Source organism: Ixodes scapularis, unplaced genomic scaffold (assembly GCF_016920785.2).
Source record: "Ixodes scapularis isolate PalLabHiFi unplaced genomic scaffold, ASM1692078v2 PGA_scaffold2__306_contigs__length_199485367, whole genome shotgun sequence".
Taxonomy (NCBI): Eukaryota; Metazoa; Arthropoda; class Arachnida; order Ixodida; family Ixodidae; genus Ixodes; species Ixodes scapularis.
Window position 1 is genome coordinate 71,842,869 of NW_024609857.1, and position 13,813 is coordinate 71,856,681.

At 46.4% G+C, this 13,813-nt stretch overlaps 3 protein-coding genes across 7 annotated transcripts in view; all 3 read left to right on the forward strand.

Annotated features, from left to right (window-relative positions):
- Positions 1 to 1,032, forward strand: part of LOC115325441 (decapping and exoribonuclease protein-like) — a 64,702-nt gene extending 63,670 nt beyond the window's left edge. For 4 of the 5 annotated variants that reach the window (XM_029986152.4, XM_029986153.3, XM_029986157.4 and 1 more), the window contains one exon: positions 810 to 1,032. In XM_029986152.4, coding sequence (XP_029842012.1) covers positions 810 to 930 — 121 coding nt within the window. In that variant the 3' untranslated portion in view covers positions 931 to 1,032. The remainder of the gene's footprint in view (positions 1 to 809) is intronic. The other variant, XR_005716355.2, reaches the window with a different exon arrangement.
- Positions 1,033 to 6,501: 5,469 nt separating this feature from the next.
- LOC115311772 lies at positions 6,502 to 7,902 on the forward strand. The gene has a single exon (XM_040216112.1). It carries the CDS (start codon positions 6,502 to 6,504, stop codon positions 7,900 to 7,902), a length of 1,401 nt encoding a protein of 466 aa, XP_040072046.1.
- An 80-nt stretch (positions 7,903 to 7,982) lies between these two features.
- Positions 7,983 to 13,813, forward strand: part of LOC8027145 (leukocyte elastase inhibitor-like) — a 46,701-nt gene continuing 40,870 nt past the window's right edge. The window contains exons 1-2 of the mRNA XM_029986162.3: positions 7,983 to 8,117; positions 8,168 to 8,219. Of these exons, the coding sequence (XP_029842022.3) occupies positions 7,983 to 8,117; positions 8,168 to 8,219 (187 nt within the window). The remainder of the gene's footprint in view (positions 8,118 to 8,167; positions 8,220 to 13,813) is intronic.

Sequence of the window (13,813 nt, forward strand, 5' to 3'; positions counted from 1 at the left end):
GTTTTCAATGTTTACTTCAGACCACTTGCTGCTGAAGACGCCAGCCCATGCAGCACTTGCAACCACACTTGCAGCGCACACCAGCTTGGAGCACGTGGAGCGAAAGCTCGCGCGGCAGAACCCAGGGATCCTGGGTTCAATCCCCACCCCTGCCCGTTTCGGTCTAGATGAACATCGAAACAGCATGCGGTTGCGTACCACTACTGCGTGGTGCACGTTAAAGACCCCAGGCTAGCGGTTGTACTGCACTGGCTAAATTTCTCATCTACAGCGAGTGACTCGTCGCAACTTTGAAATGGCTGACCAACCACACGCTGTCTAAATATCCACACAACTCCGATTATTATTATCACACGCAGTCCACAATTACTTTTGTGTATTGGTTGGGTGATTAATATACAGTGTATAAATTTTATAAACCAATCGCAAATTTATGAGATGCTCAATTACTCATGAACCATCGCCTCATTGGTAATTTTTTTCTTCTAAATCAGGTTTTCTTGAGAATATATATATGCTGTTCAATTTTCAGTTCTCAGATATATAATATCAAGTGAATTGGTTCACCCGTAAGGCCATCCAATTAAAATCTTGGCTTGGTACTTTGTTCGCCGAGTTAAAAGAAGTGTCAATAATGTGCCACATCTGAACAGTCGTGCACTCCGAATACCTGAGCGTGATGGCTGTCGCCGAGTTCCGTACAAAAAAGTACCTAACTACAACAAATAAACCGGACATAAATCTAACCTCTTGTTTTTGCGTCGAAATTGCGCCAGTAAAAGGCCATTACTTTTTTTTTTCTTTTTCAGCGTGGTGTATTTCTTCAGCTACGACATCAAAAAGGAAAAGGAAGTAACCTGCAGGAGGCTCTCAAAACCAGGCAAATTTAAGTTTTTGCCTGCTTCTTACTTGGAGAACTTCTCCAAATGATCTAGCATTTCGAAATGAACTCAAGGTGACACATAACTCTACAAGTTACTCGTTCATGCCAAATGTAATTGACGAAGCATGAATAAAAAAAAGTGTCTGCTACTCATGGTTTCATGCTCTCTATTCGAACGTGAATTGGTGCATCACTGTCATTTTGGAAAGTTCTGACGGGAAAGGTTGGGTCTATCTCGCACTATGTAGAACATAACTCCATCCCTGCATCATCGTTACTAACTTTATATAAATCTCAATAGCGGTTTTGATTGAAACTTTTTTTAAACCTGAGCGGTCGGGTGACTGTGATATCAATGAAAGTCATCTCGTTCTTTAAAGGTGCCGTGCAAGGATATGGACCAGGAGCATTTCTCACCTAATACAAGCTTAGTGGTACTGGTATGACTCAAGTATACTTGCACGCAACCGCACTGACCAAGAAGCTTCTTTATCGCCGTGTAATTTCAAGTAGAGAATCGGACGTTTTTCTGTCAATCTCCTTAAAACTCGGTGACAGAGTTGTGGGGATCCCATTGTTGGCGTTGTCAAGAATATGATCCCCAGGATTTAGTCAATAAGTTTTGCGATCTCCGCGGTGGCGATATTTTAATGTGGCTTTTACATGTGGGCATACACACTCCGTGAGCACTGGATTTGACCTCGGGACAATCAATAAATCGACGTGCACGCAGTCGGGTAATGGCTCGTGCCCAATCGCTGCAATGACGGAAATAGCCGAACCTTAGCAATGTCTGAAACTCGGCGCGTTCCCTGTGCTTTGCAAACTCCAGCGCGTGGCTATGATAAATTTTGGCAGCATATAATCGGCTCCAGATCACGTGGCCGCTTGGCCTGGCTAAAAGTTAAAAAAAAAGGCTACTTTTTTTTTTTTTTACTTTTTGTGATTAATAGTGCACGAGAAAAACTAACGTATGTTTCCTAGGTTAGTTAAAGTGCAGCTCGCTCGCCCATTCGTTTGCATATGCAGTGGACACAAAATAAATATCTAAAAATACTTGGAATATAAAAATATAAACTTCTGGAAAATCGTGAAGCAATAGTTTGCCTATTTTTCTTTTTAATTAATATGCTAAATATCTTCATAATCGCTACTCGCAAGAAGAAGCCGCGTACCAAATACTAGTTTATAAATAGGGCTCCGTGTTTTCGGATAAATCCGAAAAAACTACGAAAAACACCCGCCGGTAAAATTTTGGTCCATTCGGATTTATTCGATAAACTCCGAATACTTCGATAAACTCCGAAATTCGTTTTTTGGAGCAATGCTGGTCCTCACGTTTCGGTGGAATGTAGCAGGACATGGCAGTGTAGGCCCTTTGGTTCATCTTGGCGCAAATGACGCAGAAGTCACGTCACTGGGATTATCTCGCCTATTAAAGTTTAAAAAGAGTCTTTCGTTCCTTCGACAAGGGCAAAATACTAGAAGTAATTAATTTCCACAATTTTCCAAAGTTTCCCAGGTCAACTTTATTCCCAATCGATGAATGGTAATATGTTACAATATTCTAGTCCCTCTTTTTTAAAACTGCGCGCTGTTGAGTTTTTTTTTTTTTTTTATGTGTCATGGTTATGTTGTTTTTTCGGTGCAATGTCATGTTGCTGGCGTCGATAACCCCTCTGTGCTATGGCGAGGACTACTCATTTGGGTGGTGTTTCCTACGGCGTCATTTTATTTATTTTTTCTTAGGGGGCACTGCTGGTTAGAATCGTCAGGGAGAAATGGCATTGATGCTGTACAACTGAATTCCCTCAGAGAGTTCCAACACGAAGTATCTCTGTATGGCACAGTGAAAGACCTAAAAGATGCATATAACACCGAGATGCACGAAGCAGCAAGCCAAGTAACAAAACACAGTCAGAATAAATCTCAACCAAATATCTTGAACTACTCTTACTGAAAGAAAGCCAATCCCTAACATGTTTGCCACTACCGCACGCGTGGCTCCCGGGAATCGAACCCTGGCTTTTCGCGCGGGAGCCAGGTACGAGAACCGTTAGGCCACGGCCGCGCTGCCTACTTGGCGCGCGTTAATATACATTCCTTGTAAAAAAGAATAAGAAAACAGAAAATCTCGGGACAAAAGGTTACAAATCATGAAGAGTTGGGACCCCGATTTTATACGTACCGTCGGTGTGGCAGGTTCGATAGTAAATAAAATATAACAAGTCTATTCATTTCTAAAAAAATATGAATAGGCACAGGTGGGTCGTCCTAAATAATATTGATTGTTTAATACGTTGCGTGTATCTCCTCAATACTCTAAAGCATGGCACCCCGAGGTTTGTCCGCGAACTCTGCAGGCCCATATCTTATTTAATTAAAATTAACTGTTGGGCTAGTTGGTTAAACGTCGGTCAATCTGGGCGCTGCGTAAATGTGCGACTACGAGAGCATGAGCTTTCCCTACATGCCTCACCGTCTGGACACTTGGCCATACATGCCAGAGACCATAAATGCACTCCCCTTTTCAATCAAACGCAAATACTCAAACGCTTTCGGAGCAAGAGAGCCAGAGAGATTTTTGAGGCAAAAACTATAATCGAAAAAGGAGACACGTGCATTAGCACACCATCAATTTCACTGTCTGAGAAAGAGATAGGGTACCTCACCCTTTTTTCTTAATCTGGATGCTTTTCTTTAATTTTTCTATCAGTCCTAATTTTTCTCAATTAATGTTTTAATCATTTTACGTGGGAAAACAATTGGAATTTTAACTTATTAAATCTCCTCTCATTTTCGTCTTTCTCTTACTAAGCATTAAACAATCAGTTGTTAGTAAGCGCTTGTCCTGTTAATTCTTTGTCCTGTCCTTGTCCTTTGCGCTTTTGTAATTAAGATATTTAACCAACTAGCCCAACAGTTAATTTTAATTCAGTATCTTTCTTCTACATTGGGCCCTTTTCCGTGTGTTTCTTCAGTAGACTGTGTTTCCTTTTATGTAAATTTCATCGCCATCTCTACATGCAAAGCGAGGTTCTACTCTTTTGCCATCAGACATAATGTGTTGCCGCAAGAAGTAAGTGCCCTTTTCGGATATGCAAGACCATCCGTGCAACATAACAAGAGGATGTGCAAGATCCTAAGGTCTGAAATGTGGCGACAAGTGCGGTTTTACAGGTATTGCCTCAGCGTTATTGCTGGGTGTGGAAACCCCAATTACAAAGGTGGCGGATCCAGATACAGGACCTTCTTGAACACGGCCAGACAGATGACTGAATTCATGTGGGGATCTTACGTCCCTCATCTGAAAAGCCTACGTTCACCTAAGACGCAGCCCAAGGGTGAGTCTGTCACCCTGTTGGGCGGAGAACCTCTTCCAGAAAATATACGCAAGGTGCTTGAAAAAGGCCCTAAATTTTGCACAGAGCCGAAACAGCAAGGAGTGTATATGGTGTCTAACATCCACGACATCGCTTCAAAAGCCCAAGAAAATGATAGAACGAGATGCGTAGCAGACTGCGTGGACGTAGTACTGAGAGCAGGCCCACCATGTGAAAGAAAATTGAACGTATCTCGGGTTGTTGACCATTTCCGAGAAAACAACTTAAACCTGCTGGTCTCCGACAAGGAAGGAGGCTTCGTTGTGGCACCTAGAGAAGTCTACCTTAATAAAGCTCGGTTGGCGATTGACAAGAATTTTAACTACTTGGAAGGGCTTAAACCCAAAGTGATAAAAGCAAAGGCTCTCCAACTGCGCAATAGATTGGACTTAACTCAACTCAGAAAACAGATTACCGCGGCAAAAGGTGTTCAATTGGAAATGTTTTTTACGGCAAAAACTCACAAGGAAAGTTGCCCATTTCGAGTGGTGGTAACAGAAAAAGGATCATGGCAGGGAGCTATGTCTAGATACCTTCTAGACCACCTTAAAAATCTTGAAATCAACGATCCATTTTTGATTCCTAACTCGCAGACATTGATAGAACACCTTAAACAAGATGGCACGACAGTGAGGTATGGGTTTTCGCTTGACGTGGAAGACCTATTTTACTCAGTCCCACACAAGGAAATGTTTGCGGCAACCAGCGCGTGCATCGAGAACCATGGAACTGTGTCCTTCCAAAATCAGTGCGGTATCTCCGTAGAGTCATTCATGAAGCTTCTGAAGTTCTACCTCACCTCCACTGTAGTGACGTTCAACAACAACACATATATCCAGAAAAAAGGAATATGCATTGGCTCATGTGTGGCACCAGTTCTGTGTAACATCTTCTTAGCCCAATGTGACAAGAACATAGCCCAGAAGCTCCCAGCAAATCTGGTATCACGGGTGTTCAGATATGTTGATGATTATCTAGTCCTACTGCATGAGCGACCTAAACAAAATGACTCAACTGTAAACAATATCTGCACCACGTTCCTTACTCAATCTCAGGGACTAAGCTTTACCCACGAGCTACCAGATGAAAGCAAGCTTCAATTCCTAGATCTTCAGCTGTCCTTTGAAGACAACCATACTTGCTGGACATACAAACCACGGTGCAAAAAATCACTTCTACCATTTGATTCGGCCCATTCTAAAATAATCAAGAGAGGAATTGTAAAAAGCTGCTTCGTAGCAGCCTTGCAAAAATCATGCGAGCACACAGCCAAGCAGAGTTTTGAGGCACAAGTTCAAAAACTACAGGAATCTGGGTATACTAGTTTTTTAATGTTCGATGTAGCAGAGAGCCTGACCACTCACAATGAAAGAAGAAGAAGAGATAAGACACGGCGCCCGGCAGTGATACCCTACCAACACAAAGTATCACACAACATGAAACGAATAGCGTCAAAATATGACATACGGGTTGTAACATCAGCTCCTGACAAACTTAAGAAACTGTGTCCAAAAATCAACTCCCAGAACGAAAGACAAGAACACTGCTCAGTCCAACACGCACATAAATATGTCAACTGAATATATATGTCAACATCGTTTACGAAATTCCGTGCACATGTGGGAGATTGTACGTCGGTCAATCTGGGCGCTGCGTAAATGTGCGACTACGAGAGCATGAGCTTTCCCTACATGCCTCACCGTCTGGACACTTGGCCATACATGCCAGAGACCATAAATGCACTCCCTTTTTCAATCAAACGCAAATACTCAAACACTTTCGGAGCAAGAGAGCCAGAGAGATTTTTGAGGCAAAAACTATAATCGAAAAAGGAGACACGTGCATTAGCACACCATCAATTTCACTGTCTGAGAAAGAGATAGGGTACCTCAACCTTTTTTCTTAATCTGGATGCTCTTCTTTAATTTTTCTATCAGTCCTAATTTTTCTCAATTAATGTTTTAATCATTTTACGTGGGAAAACAATTGGAATTTTAATTTATTAAATCTCCTCTCATTTTCGGCTATCTTTTACTAAGCATTAAACAATCAGTTGTCAGTAAGCGCTTGTCCTGTTAATTCTTGATCCGCGCTGTTCCATCCGAGGAGGAGGAAGAAGAATCCTATTTGACTAGGTCGCCATTTTTTCTTCTCTTGTTTCAATTTTTGGACACGTATATTTTAAGACGCCCATTCAAGTCAACCTTGGCCTTTCGAGGCAGGGGTACACCTGGTATGTCCTGTGCCGATGGACATCCCCCAGCCACGACCTCGGATATTACCGAATCAGACCATACCTACAATGGAACACAAGTAAGCCCCCAAACTAAGCGACGTAAGGGAGACGGTGATGATGAGGAGATATCAGTGAACGACCACCCCGAAAAAATGGAAGAGACGGAAGCCGGAGAGGACTCTGAGTTCACCTTAGTGCAACATCGTCGACAGAGGACGACAGGGGTTCCAGTCCTGCTAACGCCCGTGCAGGAGGATAAGCGGTTGCAGCAACAAAACCCGCTGAAATTGTCTGCTGAAGTAGAGACACTGGCTGGCGCGCCCATCGTGAGACATCGTTTCACAGCGAGGGGAGGTCTTTTACTTGATGTCTCGGAAGTACCGACTGTGCATCGACTTCTCGAAGTGCATTCCCTTTGTGGGATCCCGGTACAAGCAACCATACCCAAAGCGTACCTACAAAACTTCGGTCTAATCAAAGGGGTACCAAAGTGGTACACTGATAATGACCTTAACGAATTTCTGGGACCAGCCGGTGTGATCGCCGCTCGTCGGCTCTACCAGCGACGCGAAAATGCAACAGATGTTGCCCAACCAACCGACCGAGTGGTTCTAACATTCCGTCCAAACACCGAGCGACCGGACAAGATCAACCTCGGCTTCACACGGCACGAGGTAACCGAGCACATTGAAGCACCTCCAAGGTGTTTCAACTGCCAGGCCCTCGGCCACATTGCAAAGTACTGCAAGGGGAAAACAAAATGCAAAAGATGTGGAGAACCACACTCGTCCAAAGAATGCCCTGGCACACTTCCCACCAAATGTGCGAACTGTCTCGGTGACCATCCAGCTTCTTATGCAAATTGCAAGGTACGCCTGGCAGCACTTACAAGGAAAAAATCTTTCATTTACGGACCAAAGCTTGTTGAAACACAACGTGAACTACCTGTAGCACAAGAAGAATATCCTGCGCTCCAAAAAGAAGCAACGCACGCAGATCGTTCCCATGCGCAAGCAGGACGAAAAATTCAACCTAAGAAGGACTCGCCAAAAAGAGCTGCATCGAGGTCAATGAATATCTCTTCTAAACGTTCTCCAACCACTGATAAAGAAAACTCAGGAAAGTCAGATGCGAAGAAGGACCAACAGGAAATGACCCAGACTAGACCAAATAGAAACCTTGCATACAGTGATGTACTCTCTGGTCGACGTGTGTCTGAGGAGCCAGCGCAAGAATCAGCCACATCCGCCGATAGCTTAATAGGCTTCATCTTCTCTGCACTGCGGAGTGCCATTGCACAAATGCCACCAAGCACATTGAAGACAATTTTACAAGGAATGATGCTCTTTGAGACAGCTGTCGTCGGAATCGTGAAAAATTCTCAACACAGCGATGCCTGAGAGCAACGCTGCAGGATCCCCTGTGCGCGCGCCGGTAGCGCCAGGTCGTATCAAGATGCTTCCATCGATCATCCAGTGGAATGTTAATACTCTTCGACCTCGACTTTCCGAACTTCGTCGCCGCCTCCTGGAGCTTCAACCAAATGTTCTTGCTCTTCAAGAAACGTATGTGCAACCAGGACCTCATCGATTATCCCCATACGTCCAATATCACAGTAAGACACCGCACCTCGACGGGAAGTCTAGAGCATCTATATTCGTGCAGAATCACCTCAAACAAATGGAAATCGACCTTAGCGACTTGAACACTCTATACGGTGAACATACAGCCGTAACAATAAGAATGGACAAGCGTGATATTACTGTTGTCTCAAGCTACATACGTCCTCACCAACCCTGGGATCCCGATGAAATGAGAAAGATCAGAAAACGCTGTCCTGGGCCAATTATATGGTGCGGAGATTTTCATGCGAACCACCCTGTTTGGGGAAGTGACACAACCACACAAAGGGGAAATGCGCTCATTGATGTAACGAAAGATCTAGGCTTAAGATGCCTCAACAACGGATCGCCAACATTCATTCGCCCTCTTCTTAAAACAGACAGCGTTCTCGATCTAACATTCGTATCACCCGAAATACAGATGGTCTGGAATGCAGAACCTGACACATGGGGAAGTGACCACGTGCCCATCTTGCTCCTCCCCATCACGGCCATTCCACGGAAGATCAGAACGCATCAGATTACCAACTGGGACGTTTATCGCGTAACCCTTAGCACGATATTAAGAGGCCAAAATCCTCCAGCGATTGAGGAGGCCGTAACCACCGCCTCCAAAGTCGCCACTAAGCAAATAACGCTCCTAACAACAAAACCAGTCCCAGACCTGACATATTTGAACCTTCGCGCCGCATCCCGGCGAGCTCAATGAATAGCTAGACGTTCTAAGCGACCCCAAGACTGGACAACATCACGACGAATTGAGGCCAAGCTTCGCAGATATACCGTACAACTTGGCCGTCATCAATGGCAACAGAGAAGTAATTCACTAAACACTGACGCTGGATCCCGCCTCCCATGGACGACAGTCAAATGCCTACTCACTGCAGTCCCACCTAAAGACCACTTTGCAGCAATCGCCATCAAAAACAAAATCTCATTCGCTACCCTCAGAGAACGATTTGCAGATGAATTCACCGCTCACATCAACTCACCAAAGGCGGTTTTTCTTGGATCCAGGCCTCCCGTTCTACACTTCCCCAAAAAGTCAGTTGATGACGACTTCACATTATCAGAGTTAAATTACGCCTGGTCAAACTGCCGTCGACGGAGTGCCCCAGGACCTGACGGTATAACTAACCAGGCCCTAAAAAACATCGACGAAGAAGACCGACCCAAACTACTCGCCTACTTCAACGACATTTGGCAGGGAGGAGTACTACCCAATGCCTGGCTACAATCGACCGCGTGATAGCTGTCAAGAAAGCAGGAAAGCGCGCGAATGACTTGTCCTCATATCGCCCAATATCGCTGACATCCTGCACCTTCAAGCTAATGGAAAGGATGATCCACCGCCGTCTCACTTGGCAACTTGAACATACAAACGCGTTCCCACACGAACTGTCGGGCTTCAGAAGAGGTCGATCCACAGCAGATGCCATCGGGGATCTTGCCTCGTCTCTTGAAGAGGCCAAAGCACAGAAACATGTTCTACATGCTGTGTTCTTGGATATACATCGTGCTTTCGACGCTCTTCCTCACGACATAATAATAGAGAGATTGCAATTAATCGGGGTAGGAGGTCGGGCCCTGGCCTTTGTGCGATCTTTTCTAAACAAACGAACGCTCCAAGTTAGACTGGCCAGGCATTTGAGTACGCCACGCGAGTGCACACAAGGAGTGCCACAGGGAAGTGTCCTCAGCCCGCTACTTTTCAATGTTGTCAAGGCAGCACTCCCCCCTGCTTTGCCAAAGGAAAGTATATTTCCAGTCAAATGTGCAATATACGCTGACGACGTCGTACTGTGGTGTGCTGGCCCAACGCTCCTCTCAACAACAGTTGAAGCACAACTCCAAAAGGCTCTTAACACCACCTCGGCATTTCTCTTTCACGCTGGCCTCACATTGTCTACTGCTAAGACCTCCGCACTCACCTACAGACCACGAGGGCGATTACGTTCCGAATTCTCAAGACTTCGCGTGGTAGGAGAACGTATTCGAAGGCGGACACAAGTTAAATACCTTGGCGTCATTATAGACGACAGAGTGAACTGGCGCCCTGCTGTTAAGCACGTCATGAAAGAATTCTCGCAAACTATGTGGTGCTCTTCACCGCATCGCGAGTCAAAACTGGGGTCCGTTCCAGTCATCACTGTTGACGCTCTATCGGGGTCTCATTGTAAGCAGAGTGCTCTACGCACTTACCCTACTCGACATAGCAAGACCACAATGGACAACTCTTGAAACTTTCCACCGAACGGCGCTAAGGTTCTGCCTCGGCCTGCCCTGCTCATCACAAAATGTGCCCACGCTTGTAGAAGCCGGCGACTCCCCACTACGGAATCAAGCACAAGAACGAGTGCTTCGACATTTCACTAGGCTCCACAGTGCACCTAATGCAATCAAACTCATCGAAGGCATCATAGCAAGGCATAATTCTTTTTTGAAAAGGATGGGTGAAGCATTTCGTTCAACAATCGGCTATCCTTCTAACGTTCCAGAGACACTTCCGCCTCACTGTGACGAAGAGAAACTGCAAATATTGGCAACTATTCCTGACCTGCCTCGGCGCGGTAGGGTCGCAGATTGCGTAGCACGGTCTATTACTGAAGAGTTGATAACCACAGACTACGCAGGACAAACGCACATATATACAGATGGTAGCATACGTGGGAATTCCGCCACAGCTGCCTACTGCATTCCCCAACTTAGAGTTCACACGAAAGGTCGATTGGACATCTGCATGAACACCGCATGTGCCGAGCTTGCTGCCATCTGGCTTGCCGTACAAGAAATTTTCAAGCACGCGGAGCTACACCACTTTGTCATCTTCTCCGACTCCCAAGCAGCTCTGAGGCAACTCACGAACCTGGAAAGAGCATCTCCGCTAGCTCGCACTATAGCCTCCCTAGTGCAGAAGGCAGCTGTCGAAGGTGCATTTATCCAGTTTCAGTGGATCCCTTCCCACGTTGGCATTCAAGGAAATGAGACTGCGGATTCTCTCGCACGGGCTGCTCATGCGGATGTCACACCAACAATCTCCGTACATCCATATAATTCGTCAAACAGCCTTATTCAAAAACCCATTCAGAAACTTCACCCTGACCCTGAAACTGCGGCTAGAACACCGCCGTACACAATTCCCAAGAAAAGCTTCAGCAGGCTGGAACAAGCTCTACTTCATCGGATAAGGGTAGGCTGCGCCCGAACCGCTTCTCGACTGCATCTCATCAAACGCCTGTCATCCCCAGCCTGCAGTGCCTGTGGTGCCACGGAGGACATCGAACACATTCTCTGGCATTGCAGAGCGGTGAGCAACCACCGAGAAACACTTGTGACCACCCTCAAACAGCTTAACATTCCTGCTGGCAACACCAAGTCACTCCTGTTCCCGACAGGTTCGCGGCATTCGAGAACAAAAGCTTTAAGAGCACTGCTTGACTATTTAAAATCCGCAGGCTATAGCAGCCTGTAATACGTCAGGAAAGGACCAAGATCACAATTAGCCACGCAATTCGTTTAATATTGTATCACAGTGTAAATAGTGTATCATAGTGTATTATAGTGTATCATAGTGTTTGTTGCGCCACCTCTCCTTCAACCACTCTTGGTTCCCCCTATCCCCCTAGCAAGGCGAGAAAGCTGACCCCACCACTGGGAGACTAACCTTTCGCCTTGCTTCTACCCCCTTTTCACTTTACAATAAACTACTACTACTACTACTGTTAATTCTTTGTCCTGTCCTTGTCCTTCGCGCTTTTGTGATTAAGAACCATATCTTATGATATATCATCATATTAATAAAAGTTTTCCTAAAATATCATATTTACGAACAGGTATAAAAGGACATATATATACATTATTTTCATAAAACAATTTCTCAGATATTAGCACGAAAACACTTGATTAACACCAAAACACGAAAACAATACAAAAACACATATCCGACTTTTATTTTTAAAAATTTGCACTTCTTGTTTGTATCATTTATTTATTTATTTTTTTTGGGAGGGGGGGCAGTTTTTGGAGAGAAAACATGCTGGATTATATTGCCGCCTACAAGGCCGAGAAAGCAACGCTCAGTCATGGACTTCTAGAAGATTCGCGTTGATTTTTGCTCCGGACGTAACTTTTATCATTTCGTCCTGCTTTCTTGTTCTCGAAAGTGCCTGTTTATTCTCGACCCGAGCGCGCGATACTCGAACCTTCTTTGCCGAATTTTCGAGATAGTGACGCACTGTAGATAAGGAGCAGCCCAGGACCTTGTCGAGTCAGTCTCGCTCTTGCTTGCTGTTACGCCGCCAAATCGCCGCACGTCTTTTTGCTGTTTCGACGCTCGTCTTTTATTGTGTTTAGCACAAGTTCGCCGATTAAACCTTTATTTTTAGTCGACTGTTCATCCTCTCGTCGCCTTCCTTCGTGACATTTCTGGTGGAGGTGCGGGGTACTGGCGGGTTGCTGGCGGCGGTCGCCGGGCCATGGCGGTGTAGCTCAGAATCGGTCCTTCGGGAGCTGGAACGGTGATCGGAGCCTCTGGCTGGAAAGCTCGCTGTATTTTCTCTCGAACCACCTCGGCAATTGAGAGCGAAGCCGGGTGGTTGGGAGCCGGCAGTAGCTTCTTGAGCTCGTCCCGGACAACGTCGCAGCTGATCTGTCACAGCTGTTTGATACCGACACCATCAACATCAGAGCGAGGTGTTGAAACAACCGAAACCGTTGACACCACGGCGAGTCTTGATAATGGACAGCTCTGACCGACAGCGCTCGCTCAATGTTAGTCACCTCGGCCACGAAGCCTTCAACCGCCGCCGGGGTGCTGCGTACAGACCGCCGAAGATTTCGATCTTGACGCCCCTCGTGAGGAAGCGCAACTTCTCCTCGGTGGCCTGCGGGTCGGCGCGTGTACACAGGCGTAGCACGTCTTCAACGAAGCTGATCACGCTTTCGTTGGGTGCTTGAGTTCTCGTCTGGGGCAAGTCATCCGCCTTCTGTCGCCGGTGTTGGCTCAAGAAGGTCCGCTTCAGCTCGATGGCGCAGGTGTCCCACGAAGCCAGCGAAGCCTCGTGGTTATCGAACCCTTGGGGATGCCTTCCATCGAGAAGTAAAGGTTCTGGAGGCGTTGCTCGGCGTTCCATCTGTTGTGGTGGGCCACACGCTCGTAGTGTAGGATCCGTTCTCGACGCCTTCGTAGAGTTCGCCATGGAAGGGCGTCGGCGATCGCGGGGTGACGGGCAGGCAGACCGGGGCGGAGGCAGGGGTCTGCGACGATTGGCTGCTCATTGTCGGTTTCGTCGACTGGTAGGTCTTCTTCGGCAGCGGACCGAATTCCGGGGCAAACTTTCGACACGGCGGGTTCCTCGGGTCTCCGTCGATTTCAGGGTGGTCTTCTTGAGCCGGGGACTGGGCTTGCGCTGCGAGGCCTCGAAGGAGTGCGCTTCATGGGCTGCGGTAGCCGCACCTCCACCAGAACTTTCAGGTAGGAAGGCGACGAAGGGGTGAACAGGGAACTAAAAATAAAGGCTTAATAGGCGAACTTGTGCCAAACAAAAGAAAAGACCAGCGTCGAGACAGCATAAAAGCTTGCGGCGATTTGGTGGCGTAACAGCAAGCGAGAGCGAGGCCTCCTCGACGAGGTCGCGGGCAGCTCCTTATTTACTGTCATAGCTTCCTCTAAATTCGCAAAGCCTGGCAG

Excerpts from the sequence above, each read along its gene's own strand:
- LOC115311772 (XM_040216112.1), top strand. The coding sequence starts at position 6,502 with ATGTCCTGTGCCGATGGACATCCCCCAGCCACGACCTCGGATATTACC.